The sequence below is a fragment of the Corvus moneduloides genome, chromosome Z (assembly GCF_009650955.1).
Source record: "Corvus moneduloides isolate bCorMon1 chromosome Z, bCorMon1.pri, whole genome shotgun sequence".
In the NCBI taxonomy this organism is placed as follows: domain Eukaryota; kingdom Metazoa; phylum Chordata; class Aves; order Passeriformes; family Corvidae; genus Corvus; species Corvus moneduloides.
This window is the reverse complement of record NC_045511.1, coordinates 37,727,617-37,746,069: the sequence shown is the minus strand read 5'-3', so window position 1 is coordinate 37,746,069 and position 18,453 is coordinate 37,727,617. Positions and strand designations below refer to the sequence as shown.

The following is an 18,453-nucleotide window of genomic DNA, read 5'->3' as shown; positions in this document are numbered from 1 at the left end:
ATTTTAGGGCCACAACAAATAAGTAAAGGTAACTGTCTTCCCTCTCTTTCCCCCTTATCTCTTGTGTGTTCTTTTATTAAAATCATTCTATCATTTAATTGTCAAGATTCCTATTTGAGTTTGTTCCTAAATTTGCATTAACTTTCACTGAAATTTTGGGCAGAATTTGGATTATGGAAATTAGTCTTTATGTAACACTTTATACATTAAAATTTCAAGACAAAATAAACCTAAGACACTACAAAAAAAAACCAAAACAACAAAAAACAAGAATGTGAACATTCCAAAACCTTCTAGGACCACATGTATTGCTATAATTTCCTACTTTGACAGAAATAAGAATTTCTAGACCCTAGGAAAACCTCTACTGATTAATTCTGGATATGATTATCTGTTCCTATATGAAACTTTTTGTTTTATTTCCCCCCAAATCTCCATTTTGTCATTACCTCAAATGGAATTCTCTTATTCTGTCCTGTTTCACTAAATGCATGTGCCAGAAGGAAAACATCGTCTACACCAACTCCCAGAGCAAGAAAAGGCAAAACCTTGGGAAAGAAACAAAACAAAGCAAAACCCAAACAGGTTGTTTTATGATCTGCCATGCAGCTAGCCATTAAATGGCTAATTAAAGCAACTTTTACATTACACTCTACACAAATCCAGGGGTAAAATGAAAATGAAAAGGATGCAATACAGGTATTAACTTTTATTCTGGAATATAGCTGAAGAACTTAAAGTATACCATTTACAGGTATGAATTCTCACCATAAGTAATTCAAATTTTGGATAGACGAAGAATATCTGATAATAATTCAAGGTACATTCAAAGTATTTTCAGAATTTGAACATCCTTGTATACTCAGATGTAAAAATAAATCTGCAGCTCCATAGGTAAAACTGCATGCCTCCACTCATATTGGGACGCAGAAAAACCAAACAACACAGAATTATACATACTACATAATACCAGCTTTTCCCTTCAATATCACTTGGCATCATGACCATTTAATTTATCACAGCATAAGCTATGAAATAGGAAAACAGCACAAGTAAAAATCTAGAGCCAAAATATTTTTTCAGCACTTTACTTCTCAAAGATTCACTTGTGTTCATTCATTAACAGAGTACTTGTGATTTACAGCAGACTTGTGTTTTCTAAATACCTGAGTTGTGGCAGCATTAAAGGAAATTCCAATCAATGAGCACAGGCCCAATCCTGCAGCCACCGAGAGTGCAACCAACAAGACTCCTGCCAGCCCCACAGCACCCTGAGACTTGGCACAGTCCCACCGCAGCATCGTTAAACAGGCATAGGCAAGCTAAGGAGAGGAGCAGAGTGGGGAATTTGGGGGAAAAAACCCAAAATATTAGAATGGATCCTTCTCTAATAGCTGTCTCTCCCCACCCAACCTACAGATCCTCACACAGTTTTTAATCAGAATAGGCATGTCACAAAGGTTACAAAGTAGAACAGGTGAGAAGCCTGAGGTGAAGTTTACAAACTGTAGTTTTTATTTTAAATATTTGTAAAATATTCTGGACTACTAACTGGTAACAGTAAAGCAGATTTTTAAGTCTTGCTCCACTACCAAAGAAGAGTAAATAGATTTATTTTATTACCATTAGTAAGTAGCCACTAGCTACTCTGATAGCACTGACGTCAGAAAATGACTTCAAAATGTCATCCAGGGTGGTCGTAGTAAAGGAGAGCACCTTCTGAGTAGAGTTTTGTGCAACACTTTGATGAACAACCTATGAAAACAAAAATGAAACTTTGTGTGAATAAAGAATTTTTTCTTTTATTTTAGTCATTTATTCAAAAGAAGTCATTACCATCTACTACAGCACACCTCTGAAATCAACTCTTTTTGCCTCAATGTTCCTGCTAAAGCTCATGCTCTAGACAGACATTACACTGATGCTACAAAAGTGTGTTTCGCCATTTTTTTCTGGCAAGCTGCTGATTATGAGACAGAATTTGCACCCTTGGGGAAAGCCTACTGCATGCCCAGCTCATTACAAACATTTAACTTGAATCCCTTCCTGTAACTCCACGATGCAGTACCAGTGTTGCATTTAACCTCAGGCCAGCCATCTCTTTGCCCCTCCCTGCCTGGCCATTTGCAGAGGTCAGAAACAGCACAGTGGAGGTCAAGGTTTGGGACACAGAGGCCAGACATTGTCGCACAGCCTCCCAACCTGGGCTGCCGCTGAGAGAGCAACCCATGACTGGCTAATGTTTTCCAGACATCTCTACAATAACCACACCAACCAAAAGCTTTTAAATTCCAGTTAGCCCTTTGGTTTCTTCTCAGCCCCAACAAAGCAAAATTGTCCCAGACAGCAAAAACTAAAACCTTCATGGCTTCTCATATGGGAATAACCAAGCAGCTTCTTACTGGAAAAAATACCCAACCAACAAATCCCCAAAAGAACCCTTAAGAACGGGGAGGCAATGACTCCATTCTGGTTTAAGCATCTTTCTTAAAAGAAATACTGTAAAGAACTGTGACAGAAGGCAGTGGATCTTAGTAGGACTTTGTAGTATAGTATCTAAGTTATTTTCAATTTTACCTCAACATACATCCTCTGCCAGGCTTCCAGAATTGCTGCTGCCTTGTCTTCATTCCAGTTGATATGCGAAACGTATTCATACCCCTTGAAATGCTCATACATTTGCTTAGGGGTCATTAACTGAAACATGGTTTGCAAAGCCTGGGCACTGTGACATAGAGAGAGGAGAAAGAGGCATAAACTGAGCATTTTCAGGAAAATATTTTCATGGCATGAAGTCCCAAACGCAATTCTAACAGGAGCTTGCTTGAGTTCTTGATTTTATAGGGCACATGCTTGTATTAAAATTGAACAGAGTATAATTATTCTACTGTGTATCTGGTGCAGCTGTACTGCTCCATGCAAGTACTGAGGCTAAACCTGGTTTCACTGAAGTTAATAAGAGTTTTGACATTATTTTTGGGAGGATCAGTTTCAGGAGAAAAGAATATAACCCTACAAATCTGTTATAAAGATCATGCTTGATAAGACAGCTTGCCACGAGAATGCCACAGGAACAGTTATTCCTACAAGGTCTTGTAAATGTTGTTGGCAAAACGTCATTTGAAGACCTTGGTCTTTTTCATCCCTTGGAGAGAAGTGGTAGTTAAGCTCCTCATGCCTCATAAGTTGTGTGGAGTACACAAGGGGAATCCATCCTGAATTTGCACAGTATGCAACTGCATCCAACAACTTCAGAAGTTCTTATTAACCAGGAGGAACCATTTTATTTTTCACTAGAAGTGCCTTATTTGTCTGTCTCTTGAAAGACCTATCAATGTATTGTGTGAATGCTAAAAAGTTTAAAAGTTCCCTGGAAAAATTATGCTTCATTTTGTTTAGTTTGGCCTGCATTTTTCAGAAGAGTTAAATTACACAGTTTTTTCCCCCACTAAAGTCCAATGTTCCATGTCTTCATTCGGAAGTCTAAAACAAAGGGGTTTGTTTTACCACTCAAAGCTGTATTAACAATACAGGGACATAAAAATAGACTATTTTCTGTATTGACCCTGAACAAAACATTCAGTGGATATTTTGGAATTCTGAGAGAAGTCAAATGAGTGAGCACATTACTCACATTATTTTTTTTTCCTTTTTCCTTTGATCATATTGCAAAATACGCTCAAAGGTGTTCAGTGCTTTACACACTGTTCAGTGCTTTATACATACATTCTAAACAGCAAAGCTGCCAGTAAGAAGCTTTCTTTCTGAGCAACATACACTATCATTCTGAGGTGAGAAGCAGGAAACAATGACACCATGGTAAGTTTAAACAACTGCCTAAGCATTCTTTTAAATTCTGCTCTCCTAAGACGTCACCCTAAAGTAAAATTTATAATACACATGAAGAAGGGCAATAGATTTTGCATCATCCACCGACTGCGCTCCAAAAAATGAACTCTTAAGAAATTAAAACAGACATTTTCTTTAAATATTTTTTTACCTGACAAGTTTACCAGAACTGTTCTTGACTGTACCACCTATAATCAGCTCCTCCTGCCAATGCATGTATTTTCTTGATAGTCCATAGCATCCACCACTCAAAACAAGGGCTACATCAAGAGGCTAGAAAAAGTTATAAAGAAGCAATTAATAGGTTTCATAACTTCAGACAAACTCATACCTTAATTCAGCACCCAGTGACCTAGAATCATGGATGTTAAAGATCATCTGGGTAGTCTACTAGAAGAAATGCATTCAACAAATCAAGTTGAAGAAATCACCCAGATGCTTGTTGACCAGATGGCATTTCTCCAAAGTCTAATGTGACTGATAAAGGGATATATAAATTCAAGGCACATGACTTCGAAGTCATCACAAAAATCAACAAAACTGGTGCTACTTGAGGCAAGGCTTTGCAGCGTGGTACGGGTGGGCAGCAGCAGCTGTGTTCCAGCAGCGGCTATTGTCTGTCTGAGGCGCTGGTTCACTGAAACGCCACATCACTGCAGTGCCACAGCCACAGCATAGCTGAGAACTGTACTTTCATTCTAAATGCACAGCATTAAGCATTGCATCACACAAGGAGGCAAAATGTATGACCGTGAGCTAAAAGCAGGTAACAGGACCAGAAAAATTATATCATGCAAGAATACAAACTATGTACCACTTGGAAGAAAATGGTACTTTCTTCTATTCTGTTTGACCTTCCCCCCCACCCTTCCCCACCCCCCAGTCTCCCTTGAAAAGACATGCACAACGACAAGCAAACTTACTTTGGTGGAATTTTTATTGGGAGCTGTGATTGGGCAATCGGGATCAGCAGGATTCAGGCAGGGTCGATCCATATAACCATGACCAACCTCTGCTTTATTCAGCATTTCTTCCCAGCTCTCCACTTGGTAGTTTATTTTCTTTAACTCTTCCAAGAATTCTAAAGGGTCAAAGTTGATCCACTGCAAAGGAGGCTTCCCTCTGAAAGAGCAACCAGGAGAAAAAGACACATAGAAAAAAAGACAAAAGAAGGTCTGAAATAAACATACTTTAGAATTCATATTTGAACAAATAACTGAGTTATTTTCTGCTACAAATTAAAACCTTTTCTGGTAAGGCTGTTTCATAAAATGTAAGGCATGTTTTAATTAGATTTGTTGATGTACTTTTCCTGCAGCCCAGTTGTAACTTTAACAAAAATACTTGGTTCTTACAAAGTTATCTTATAAAACCGGTTTAAAATACCTTCACTTACAAACAAAGCAAAACAAATTGTCAAGAACCTAAATAACAAAAAAGCAGTCAACTGCTGCTTCAAAGAATTAGGGGGGAGGGGAGAGGGAAAGAATAGAGGGGGCTGAGGAAAGAAAGCCTTTCTCATAGTATCAGATTACTTCTTGCTAGTCTAATAATCATCTTGCAAATGTAATCAATCAATATAACTGATCTTTGTTTATCTGTAACAATACTGTGCTCCTTCAAATGGCCCGGCAGCTTGACTATCAACCATCAAGCTTTCCTGCTACCATGGCTGTCACCACTATCACTGTCACATCTCCCACCCCCCACTTCTGAATTTGTGATGTTGACAGACTAGAAAGGCTTTTGACTGCCTTATTCTGTGGTTCAAACCACACTGTATCTGCTTAACCAGGCTTAAGTCATTATTCCGAATCTCCCAACCAGAAAACACAAACCCCCTTATTTCCCCATCTAAAACTGTACACTAAAGGTTAGGAGATGGCCATTGCAAATTGCTTTTGCAGAGACATGCAAACCAGGACAGAAACAATAACTCAAATGCTAACTCTTGCATAATTAACAGAAAATGCCTGCACGGATTAACAATTAACTCTTTAAAGAATTCAGGGCATCTAATATCACACTTGTAAACTGTGAGAAACCACCCATAAAAGATACTATATGGTTTCTTTAATGATCTCTGAAGCAAAGGATTTGTTCTTTATTCCTCAGGAAGACTTGGGAATTAACCCAAGACATTTTCTTATGTCTAAAATTCCCAGCCAATCAGTGTTTTTGTATTTTATGGGGGAAAAAAATCCACCATAAGCAAGTTTGTTCTGGGAAAAGAAAAGCAAAGCATAAAATTCTTAAAACTTCAATTCAGAATTTACATTTTAATTTGCATGGTAGCAGCACAGGAAAAATAACAGAGGACTTAAATTGAGGTTTACAAATAATCTCATAGAAACACTTAAACTTTTTGTTAAACAAAAAACAAAAAAATCCATGCGTATTTTTTATGTAGAGACACTACTCTTTACATTTTATTTTTTCTGTTAGATTAGAATCTGAATAAACAATGGAAATGCAACTGAAAAGTTGTACACAGTTATACAATTAAAAAGAGTCAGACCAGAAAGGTATAAAAAAATTCCTTACAATAGATAGGCAGTTCCTGACTGTAGCTTTGCTCCCTCCCAGAAGCAGTCCAAAGGAGTGATAATTAAGCAAGGATAAAGATATTCTATGATCTGTCAAAATCAGAAAGAAGAAAAACACAGTCACTAGAATATAATCAAAGTAGCACAAGCTGAATCATGAAAATACACAAACCTTGTAATTAAATGCCTGCTACACATACCTGGTCCATGTAACCTGCTTCTGTGATGAGTTCTCCTGATTTGTAACATAAATGTTCCAATTTCCACTGTCTGTAAGAAACATGAAGGACAAATATTTTCTTCTTCCACAATTACTGAGAAGTTATTTTGAAAACGTAACAGACATTCATATACCCATACTGGCCTCAAGCAGCAAATTAATTAAGGCAAATGTTATTAAAAAATAGATATACAAGACCTCGCCTTTCTTTTTGTCATTACAAAGTAGACCTTCGTTTCAGTTGTTTTCATAATCTCTGTAAAACTCATCCAAAATAAGGGAGGTGCTTTTGAACGTACAGCCTAGTCAACACATGTTAATGGGACAGAAATACATCTGAAATATTTCTGAAATACATCAGAAATACGTGAGACTGCTTGTGACTGAAGATATCACTCAGTGACACAAGTAAGAGAAAAGGCACCTCCAGCTCAGAGGACTCAAATATACGCAGCTGACCAAGACATGCAGAAGAAAATAAACCATTAAGATTTCTGCCTTCCTACTTCAGCTATATTACAACTTCCACTACCATGGCTTCTGAGGACTTAGACAGGGCAGGAGGTGCGTAAAAGATAATTGGAGCCTTAGCATTAGCTCATGGAGGAACCAGCTGGGTGCGCTGAGATCTGCTGAAAGACAGGGAGCTTTGTGCCTCACAGGCAGGACTCCTAGGCACATCACTGTGTAAGTAGTAACCCTGAAAGAACCATTTTTCAGGGAGGCATCCTAGCCCCGTGCTGGTACCTTCCTAAGGTGCACCATTATTATTTCTTTGTTGGGCAACACACAACTCCCAACTTTCAATGTTCATCTTTAAGGCATGCTCTGCTATCTATGTTACTAAGCAGCTCTTATTCCACCTGCTGACATTTCCAACATATCCGCATTTCCCTTTATATCCAAACTATTGGAAGAACACTAACCTGTGCCACTATTCACAGTCATTATGTACCTCATTATGATATTAGCAAGTGAATTCAACTCTAATATGGAAGGATGTTCAATGTTAGGAATCCCATCCATAAGGTTCTTGGTTTAAGATCACAGACATCATTCCTTTCCTCCGTGCTACAGCGTGCATCAAAAGAAATGCTGCCTGCTGTAGCACGGCTCACATGTGTACTCTCAGAATCTCTTCCAACACCATTTACCCCATCGTACTTGTTCAATGCCAACTTATTGCTGCTATCATGCCACAATGTCAAGCTATCAGAAACCAGTGACACTCAAATCAAAACACAACCCTATGGGAAAGGCTCAGAAGTGCTAGCCATTTAAAAACACACTGAGGAAAGCATGTGTCCCTTTTTCAGTTGCTACAGATGATCAAGAAAACTTTTGATTTTCCCCTCACCTGTTGTACATATAGACATGTACTCTGCTGGCCTGAAGCGCAGAGTCAAGGTGCTGTCGGAGTGCTTCTGTTGTTAGTACATTAGCACCATCTTCCTGTGGAGTCTGGATCATGAGCTGGGGGTTGAACATGGCCTCTTCTCCAATCTTCTGCCGTGTGTAATTTAACTCCCGACTCACTCGTCCACCAACTGATGGATAAATATTAAGCACTTTGTATTAGCCAGTACCTGCTTATTCTGCATTCCCTTGCTGAGCACTCTTCAGTCAAAATACCCTGACTATGTGCGGGGCCTATTCTTTCTCAAACTGATCACAGTGTAACTCTAAAACTAGGAATAGCTTTTAGTATCTCTGAAAAAACCCCCCACATTCCGCATAACAATACCTTTACTGCTACTGTACTGAAATATTGATGCATAAACCAGAGCCTCTGTTTTTTCTACATTATAACCAATATCCCATGTGTAAAAATTAAAAAAGAGGAAGAAAAAAGGAAAACCTTTACCTGGCAGACCAGAAGAAACACTGTGTTACAATTTCTTACACTTGTATAAACAGTCCGCTTCAAAAGCACATTTCAAGATAAATGGCTTTAATTTACACTCTTCTACTAAATAATTTGGCAAAGATAGAAGGCAAATGTTTCTCTTTGGTTAAAAAAAAAAGGGGGGGGAAGAGGGAAAGAGTAAGTGAGCAGAAGTATTTCTTTCAGCCTTAAATAAAAAAAAGAAAAAAATGCCAATTTCATATAAGGAGATGCAGTTTGAGTTTAGCAGAAAGGTCAGTCTACAGCTTATTTACCCCAATGGCCCAGTACCTGGCTGAACACGCTGTGATGCAGGAGACTGTTCATGTACAACATCTGTTTCTAAACCCACATGAGCTGAACAGTGCGCTCCATATTAAAACATGGTGGGGAAAAAAAAATAAGAAAAAAAAGAAAAGAGGCAGAGGTAGACTGCTGAGTCGACAGGCTGTAGAGGGAGCCATACACAATTTGCCGTGCCAGAAAACATTGCATAAGAATAGAACACTGTCTTCCTTTCTACAAAAACCCCAGTCAGCTAGAGTTCATATACTTCATGTAACCTCCCCTGTAGTGTCTCTAGCCAAAGCATGTGGGAGGCAATGTCAATTAATTCAGCCTGTTAGCTGAATCAAGACCACATCCAGATGAGGAGGACAAGAAATGTAGGTCCAAGCTACAGATCTGGTCTAATTTGTTACATTTTTCTCAGTCCCAGTAAGCTTGACACTGGTGATCTGAATTACTGCCAAAGTTTAGTTCTGCAACAGTGTGAGCAGAAATTAAGCATATATACTGATTTCTTCCTAGACCATAAAACAGAAGACTGATCTGTAACCAGTTGGCAGAGTGGGAGATGAGATTCCCAAGCCCGAACAGGGACATACTTTTTCAATCACTTGGGTCCTCAACCCACCCGTAACACCCCTGGGGCTAAAACGACCACCAGGCAAGAAGCTGGGCCCCTACATGCATAAAGCTGTCAGAATGAGACCCTCAACAATTAAACCATACAGACATTCTGGCGTGAAGCATTGCTTAATTTCTTGTTCAAGAATTCTTTGAAGAAATAAGTGTTTCCGCAACACACTCAAATTTTTTCAGCCTGTCACATGTGGGATTATCTCCTTTATACCATGGAGCAGAGACCAGCACACAGTAAGCAAAACAAAACAAAAAGAAATCAAACACAACCCCTTTACCTAGAGTCCCTTTAGAATGTTTTAACATCACTCTTACTACAGTGACAGGACAGGACATACTATCATTGAGACTGCATTTGCATGGTAACAAAAAACTATTGTTAATTCTTATCAAGATTTAAACTCTAAAAAATACTTTCATTCATCAGCCCCATGTTTATGCTCACTGCTGTCTTTCCACAGTAGTCCACAAACCAGTAGTCCTTGATATTTGAATTTTCCTTCATCTTAAAGGAATATGGGAAGTAAGGGAGCAGAGTTATCTTAAATTGTATGTCTTGTAACCAGACCTTTCTTTCATAACCCTTTACACTGCAAGTGCTTCAAAGACAAAATGACCCTCTCCCTCTTTAGTGTCTCAGTGCCAGTCAAGACAATAAAGACCCAATGCTATGAGGACTGTGGAGTCTGCCATAAACTTCTGCTCCTAGTACTATATTCTCTCCCATTCCACCCACACTGTCCTTTTGAATTTAACCAGAACTTGAACCAACAAATCATACTTCAAACAAGACAAAGGGCATCATTCCCATCTCTGCTGAAAGTGACTAACTGTTTACTATCAACAGAGATGATTGCTTCGTAATCAAGGTCCCGTCAAACCACATTAACTTCACTGAACAAGGCAGATCTAGCTAATCAAAATTGCATCACACAAGTCAGTCACCAGAAAAGAAGCTGTTTTTTCCCCTTTCTAACATTTCAACCAGGAATAGCAAAACCACCCAAGAAGCTGGGCACAGATTCCAGAAGCCAGCAGCAGATCTGCTTCACATTCTTCTTAACGCATTACACCATTTAACTATTCCTTTGATGGGTTTGTTATCTACATTTCTTCAGCCAAACATAGTAAAAGTAACTCCAAATATTGAAAATATTTTATACAACATAGCAGTCAGGTACAAAAAATTCATAAACATACATTGACAGAAGTTTCCTCTGCAAAGCCAGATTATGTTAAAACATATGGACAGACCAGAAGCAAGTGGAAACATCAGTGGCCTTTCAACATATCAGAAGTAAAAGAGAGTAAAAGGGAAGGAAAAAACCAATGAAAGGGAAGTTTTTACCTGTTATTCTTCAATTCATTTCAATTAAAAGTTTGCAAAGATCACTGGAGGCTGCCATACTCACATATCTTAAATCTACACAATCAGTACAATTAGCTGAACGTGTGCGTTATTTTAAAATCAAACCTCTTGTTGCTTTATTTTTTTTCCCAGATTATCCCCAAGTGGTGCAAAAACCTAAGAGAGAAACCACTAAAAGTGTCACAGAAATGTACCTGAAGCCTCTGGCCTCATTGTGCTGGATATATGTGTAATACTTGCAAGACTCACACACTCTGCAGAAACTCATTCCTTACACTCGTAAGGAAAAAAAAAGCATTATAGTCATAATAGTATTTCCACACCATAGGACAAGTGATGTAATGGAAAATATCAATGAACAAAGTGCTGGTGTTTTGTGGTTTTCCTTTATGGACTCTGTTTTCTTCTGCATGGTGACAATATTTTACACTCAAAATGCTACTAACAGAAATATACTTCCAATTCTATTTCGTATCAAAGACAAAGAGAGCCATTTTAGTTTAATATTCTGATGAAAAAATCCGCATATCACTCTCCTTTTTTGACACAGCAAAAGCCACTTGATGGCATTCTAGGCCTTTATTACGATTCCTTATGACTAAGTACCTAGATAGCTGAGCTAGTGGCAAAAATTCCCATAATCCAAAGATTGTTTAAGTAACAGGTCAATGCAGCGTTTCATGGCTTGTACACTACTCTTCCAGCAGTGCCATGGGTGTCTGCCTACTAAAAATGAGATACCATACAATCTGTATGATTTGCTACTTTTTTCTTTTAAAGGAAAAAAAACGTCCCAGCAAAGCAGTAACACCAGTGTCCTGGCATTATTCCGCATTCAATGTACCAGTTTCTAATTCTCAAGGATGTGTTTGAAGGCCATTGTTTAACATGGAACACTGTAACTGACAACATCTCTTATTGCTGAGTGTCAGTTATTGTTAAAAAGCTGCTTTTTCCAGAGAAGAGAAAAGTGTCTTCCTCCTCCCCACCCTCTCTGATATCCACAGGCTTCCCTCTTAGCTCTTCACCAGAACACCATAGATCTGCCTTGAGCAAGTCAGCATCTCATACCATGAAACATCCTGCTGCTCCTCCTGAGCCTCCCCACCCACCAACTGGAACATAAGCTGGTCAAGGGAGTTCTTTGCCCTTCTCAAGAGCCTAAAGACAGCAGTAATTGCCATTGTGGATGTTGGGTTGCTCAGAACCACGTAAGGACCAGTGTCTCCCTGCCTCAAGAGCAATGAACAGCTGTCAAGTGGTAAAAAGTTTTACTCATCCTTAACTTGAGGCAGACCTGAATCCATGACCTATGGATCTAGAAAGGCTCTAGATCCCATTGCCCAGCACCGGGGCCACAGTCCTAGTGTTTCAGTCATCACACATTAAAATGCTTCAGTACACCTTACGAGAGAAGCACTCAGAAAACCAAAACTGCTTGTCTCTAGTGTACATTGGCACTAACACTGCTGCATAACACTGACGCACCTTTCAATGACATAAGAATGAAAGTGTGCTTGTTTTCATTGGCACAGTTTTTGATGCATTTCCTTATGGATACTTAGTATCCATTTTGAAGTTCCTCTGTCATTCAGCTCATGTGCTCATTTCCACTGAGAATGTCAGTCTTACCTACACCTTTCTCACAACCAAATTCAAAATTTACATGGCATTACATTAACATGTTTACAAAGAAGTCTGGAATCTACCACTGCAGTCCCTTTCACACCTAAGTAGTCTGAGGAGTAAATTTGACCTCTGTCACACTTAGAGATCAATGCTAAATCACACCATAACTGACAGTCAGAAGTCACTGCTTATTAATTTACTGTCTGGTGGCTCTAAAGGCATGGAATACTTATTTTTCAGAGTTTCTTACAATGTTTCATTTCAGGTTACTGGAATTGCATCACACAGCCTGAGGTTTCTTTATTTTTCTTGGACATGAACACTACCTCTATTAACCATTCAGTAGTTACCTTGTGCACAACCACGCAACCAGTAGCTTAGTAGACAGCAAGCTCTCTCTAAAAAAGAACATTCCTGGGGGACAAACATTTGGGATAAAAATGTTTGCCTAGAAATGTGGAGGACAGACTGAAAAACCAAAGCCAAGTTTTCCACAAATACCTACAGGTTTTGGAGCCTAAGTTCTTTTGGGACAAAGTTTAGGTTCATGAACAGCACAAAATTTTCTGGAGAACCTCCCTTCTGAAGACTATGGACCTTAAGGTGCTTCCATTTGAGCACCTGAGGGCAGATATACCTCTGCTTTGTTTGAGAAACACCACCTTTTAACTATTTTCCAGGACTGTAAATGTGTAGTACTAGAGCAATCCAGCCCAACCTTTTGGCAGTGACAGCTCAAAGCAACAGAATCATACCTCTAATAGTCATGGATATCTCACACAATCAGTGTTTTTATTTTATCTCTTCAGAAGATGCAGCCTTTTTTATGAATCAGGTGTATGGGTAAGTACCCCTTACAGAGCTTACTTTATAGCCTGAGCAATAGCCAAAGCAGGGAATCTCTGCAATTTGCAATACCTGTTATCACTGCAACAGGAGGTATAGGAGATAAAAAGCCCTTATGACTCAGTGACCATATACGAAGACTGAGAACAATATCTGAACATGTTCACCTGGGACTGAGCCTTCACCAACCAACCCAAAAAGCAGCAAGGTAGAGAGAAAGACGCCAGACTTACAAGCAGAAGAGACATCACCCCTCCACCCTGCCTTCTCATTCTTCAGCACCCTCTCTCTGCCATGATGGGAACCAGAAAGGGACTTCATACCTCTTTCCCTGACACCCTGCACAGCCCATCTCCCTCAACTTTGACTACTCTTATGGGCTTTCTTCTAGTCTACTTACTCATGGAGTCTCTTTTTGTGCTGTGTTACTCAAACACTAAGCAATGAAGCTAGTTTCAGTCCATCACAATGGTACACAGATAAGCCAGCAAGACACAGTTCCGCCTCCCCACCCTAACTTAACCAGGATCACAAGCATTCACACCTGCCACAGAGCAGAAAGCAGTACCTAATGGCACCAGTGACAATTTCCATTTTTACTGATAAAGGAACAAAGACCTCACAAGAAAAAAAACACAGCAGCCAAATACTACTTACACAGGATTGAAACCTCCTATAAAGAAACTGATATACAGAGCTGAAGTTCTATGGCAGATACAAAGACTATCCTGCCTCTTACTGGGCACAGAAAAATAATGGCCTTTTGATTTAAAACTTCCTGTTGCTCTCTAGGGAGTTCTGTCTTCATGTTCTCTCGGATGTTTGAGCTTGTCTGTGCTGCTCTTTATCAGCAACAGAGTACTGTTTTTCTGCACACAGACAGTTTTAGTCAGCATCTTGACAGAAGAGCAGGGAAGACAGCACCTTCCTCAGAACTATCATTCTCTAGGCCCAACAGGCAAACCATTTGTTGTGAGAAAGTGCAAAACACCTTCTGGAAGTCCAAGTTTAGTCAGTACCAGAAATAGGACTGGTTGGAACATCCACTTCTTTAAATTTTTTAAATCCCTTCTGCTTGTAGAGTCAGAATTGCTACTGGTTTACATGGTTGCTCTCTGAATGTATTAACTACTGACTGTGAGATATTATCTATCGTGCATCTGATGTATCTAATGATGCTAAGGTTGGCTCTCATAAATCCATCAGGATTACATTATAAAAGGTAATGCAAAATAAAGACTTCACAGAAAGTGAATGAAACTGAGCTACCAAAAAAATCTGTCGAGAAATGGTGAGCTTACAGGAGCTAGAACACTGTGGTTAACAATCAGCATCTTAAAGAGATTTCATGGTCATTCAGTGGACTGTGCAGCAGCTCAATAAAAAAAAATCATATTAATCATGTAACTAGACATGATCTGTGCCAGCACTGGACTAGAGGCAGTCAGAAATTGCATACTATATCTGTCTAGGTTTTCTTGCATAGCGTTTGCTGAATACATGTTTCTTTATCTGTATAGCACACATGGAGCAACTGTTGTGCCTCCCCAGGTTAAAACAGGCTGCACTCTACCATCTCCCTCCCCAACACACAGGTGGACACTCCACACTTACCCTTCTCACATCCCAATGAGAAGGAAAATGTAAAAGCAATATGACCATCTAAACCATTTCTGTCACACTGAGAATAAGATAATAAGATAACACCAGGTTCTTCATTTTTACTTACAAGGGGGGGGGGGGGGGGGGGGGGGAAGCAAATAAAAAAAAAGGATAAAAACCTACAAATGCAAACAAAAAAAAAAGCTAACAAAAAACCCCCACCCAACAACAACGCACTTCAAAAGGCTGCTTTTTATCTCTCAAGTCATCATATGATACAAGTTAAGTTACTCCTCACACCTGCTGGGGATGACTCCAGTGTTGCTGTTACAAATTTCATTAATACTGACATGATTATGAATACCAAAAATAAAAACACACATCAAAGTTGCCTTTTCATTCTGTCACAGTATGATAAAGTTTAGAGCTGTGACAAGGGCACAAAGCTGTCTGCATACTCAGGAAGACAGCCCAACAACAGCTGCCACTGCTTGTAGTGGGAAACCCTCCCTGCAATTTTAGGATCTAAAACCTTTTCTTTCTAAAAATCAGCTAAAAGCTAGTTTTACATGTATACATCTGTGTTACCTATAGGCAGAAAAATATACTTTTTGATTGGGTAAAACAGATAGATTGCTAAAGAAAATGAGACATTTTGATTTCTTACTTGGTGCCCATCTAGGTTGAGAGAGTGGAAAAGTGCAGGGTAAAAACCAGCAAACCAAAAAGAAGAAATTAAACAGTACAAACTTAAGAATAAAAAGCAAAACCAACATGCAACCAGCTTTGAAACATACAATAATGTACAAAACTGGTACATGCAATTCAAACTTTCAGTTAAACATGAAATGCAGTGGCTGCTTACTGAGCTGTGACACATGTCCTTGGTAACAGGATATGAGCTGTTCACCTCTGGGTCACCGTTTCTAATCCAGCCAGGAACAATAGTGACCACAAGTTGTTTACCATCTGACAGCTGTTTGCTAACTTATGTGAAATGAGTTGGTGGTCTCAGTCCATTTCCTACTGGGCAGGTGTCCACATTATAGAATAGCACTGTCACAACGGCCATCCTTGTTGACCATCCCAACAAAGAAACTGAGGAATGAATAGGCATGGAGAGCGAACTATCCTTTCTTCCAAAGACATGGTAAACCACAGCTTTCAGTGGAGAAGCCCAACTACTGAATTTTATGGCTCAAGAAGCAAAGGAATAGTAGCAAACGTGTCTTAGACTCTGCTTTTTCCTAGATATAGAGGGAACTACCTTCATCAGCTAATACAGATTATTGCAATTGTCCCAACAGTTTATGGTCATGTAAGAGTTTATACTCCATGAGGAGCAAGCCAAATTTTTATTCTTCAGCAATTTAAGATAACAGCCAAGCACATTTCATAACAGGCAAAAATCCTCAGTACGTGAAAGTGGCAAAGTTTAGAGGAGCTCTGCTGAGAAGGGTATGTAAGGGGCTTTGAGGTCTAAAGCTAAGGATTTCAAAACAGCTGAATATAATTTCTTTAAGTTGCTTTAGGTTGAATAAGAGCTTCTGCTGGGTAATATGTTACAAACAATTTGCTGTGTTGTTCCACAGCAGTCAGCTTTCCTCTAGGCCAAACTTTTCATTTAACCTCTCAGTGCCCTTTCCTCAAATATGTAATTGTTTTCCTGTGCGGTTAAAAGCAGCATTTTTAGGTCTTTTCATCTGTACTCCTGGGATAGCACAAATTTCATCTGTACATGGAGTAGCACAAAATTTCAATGCATTTTTTTTCAAAGGAGCAGAAAACAGATGCAAACAGCATCCAGAACCTTTTAGAGGATACCATTTCCTAAATAGCACTTTTAGGAGATGGCAAAACTAACACAGAAAAATGAAAGGAATGAACATGTCATGACACAGGGTACAGTTCCTTTCAAGTATTCCCTACCAGCTGCTTGCTGTACCATCTGTTGTTGCCTAAGCAGCTTCCTTCTGAATGGCTTTGCACTGAAGCAGAACTGCTCTCACTGTTGGACACAATCAGGTCAGGTCAGCGCTCCCCCCAGCACCGAACCTGCTGCCTGTCACAGCTTCCCCCACCTCGATATTTCTTACTGGCCACCAGCTCCCGAGGCCGTGCTGCATCTGTCAGGAAGCCCATTTTTCATCGCTCGCCGGCCATTCACACTGAGCAGGACAGAGTTCGTCTCGCTTTGTGCGGGATGCACTCAGGGATTCCCATCAGACACCCTGAGTGTGCGACCATATGGCCAGGTTTACGATGAAGCAGGAAGGGCCGGGAAAAAAAGCCGAACAAACCGCCGAGCGCACCCCTCGGCATGGCTCTCATTTTCTGCTTTGGGCCACTCTGACCCAAACCACCACTCTGGTGGTTTTTTACTACCGGGAGCCCAGGGCAGCGCTCCGCGCTCCCTCAGGACGGGCGGCGGCTCCAAGGCCCGGGCCGGGAGCGGAGCCACCCGGCGGGGTCCTGGGCCGGGTCCCACCCGGAGCCCCGCCAGGAGCCGGCCCTGCCGGCCGGGGGGCCGCGCTCAAAGGCCGCCCCCGGCCCCGAGGCGCTGGTGCGTTCCCAGCGCCGCTCCTTCCCGCGGCATCTGCGCAGGGAAACACACTTCGCTGGGAGCCACTTTCATGATTTTGTTGCGAGCGGGATTAGCTGGATTAGGGGCCGATTCATAAGGACCCCCTGCGGCTGTGAGGAAGTTTCATCACAAGGTCAGTGTGGTGTGAACTATATTCTGTCAACACCACCACTGCTTATAGACGGCTACAAAAAAAAATACAAAAGCGGGGGGGGGGGGGGGGGGAAGGGAGGGAGGAGGGAGGAAATTGCAAGTGAAATATATGAATGAACAGTTTACAGCAACAAAAAGATTTACCGATTTCCCCCTCGAATGCTTAAAAAGATGTGTACCCTTCAACGCTGCGTTCCTTTAAAACAAGAAATCCGTATTAGTCATTTTTAATTTATAAAGAATTTAGTGGTTTAGGAGGTGGGAGGAACCTGGGGAATAAGTGTAGCAACCCACACACAAAACCACAGAGGAACTTCTGGCACTTAGTCTAAAACCAGCCATGCAGCTCCAAGATTGTTGCACTGTTGAGATTTTATTACATTTAATGCTGTCACCTTCAAGACTATTTAATTCCTACCCCCCTAAGCGCAGTAAGTAACAGAGACATTAAAAAAAAAAAAAAAAAAAAAAAAAGGGTTGGATTCCAGAAAGGAGAAGAAGGAGAAGGTGAATTAAAGGGGTTTTTTGTTTGTTTTTGCTCTTTAAAGCATAATTACCCACCTTGTACTTCCCCCACCTCCCCCCAGCAAGATTCCCCTCATCCCATCGTAATGACATCACTCAAAGACTGCAACATTTTTATAGCTGGCATGATGCAAAATAAAATCTATAATGAAAGACCGGGACTTTTGTATTTCATGTGTAGTTTTGGGGGAATTGGGGGGGGTGGGGGGGGAGGGAAGGGGGTTTAAGAGAAGTCCCTCTTGCACAGAACCAGGCTGTTCAATCAAAGCCTTATCTGTTATATTTCTTTCTCTTCTGTTTAGCGCATTCACCGACAAGAGA

General features: G+C 40.2%; 1 protein-coding gene across 5 annotated transcripts in view; it reads right to left on the bottom strand.

The window, feature by feature from the left end:
* The window catches only part of PTCH1 (patched 1), an 80,666-nt gene that overhangs the window by 34,359 nt on the left and 27,854 nt on the right, over nt 1-18,453 (bottom strand). For all 5 annotated transcript variants that reach the window (XR_004237408.1, XM_032095664.1, XM_032095662.1 and 2 more), the window contains 9 exons: nt 7,973-8,162; nt 6,596-6,665; nt 6,394-6,485; nt 4,773-4,971; nt 4,001-4,122; nt 2,578-2,725; nt 1,624-1,755; nt 1,167-1,322; nt 450-548 (listed from right to left, as the gene is read on the bottom strand). Coding sequence is in view for 4 of the 5 variants with exons in the window: in XM_032095664.1 (XP_031951555.1) it covers nt 450-548; nt 1,167-1,322; nt 1,624-1,755; nt 2,578-2,725; nt 4,001-4,122; nt 4,773-4,971; nt 6,394-6,485; nt 6,596-6,665; nt 7,973-8,162 (1,208 nt within the window). In the remaining variant the exon portion in view is untranslated. The remainder of the gene's footprint in view (nt 1-449; nt 549-1,166; nt 1,323-1,623; nt 1,756-2,577; nt 2,726-4,000; nt 4,123-4,772; nt 4,972-6,393; nt 6,486-6,595; nt 6,666-7,972; nt 8,163-18,453) is intronic.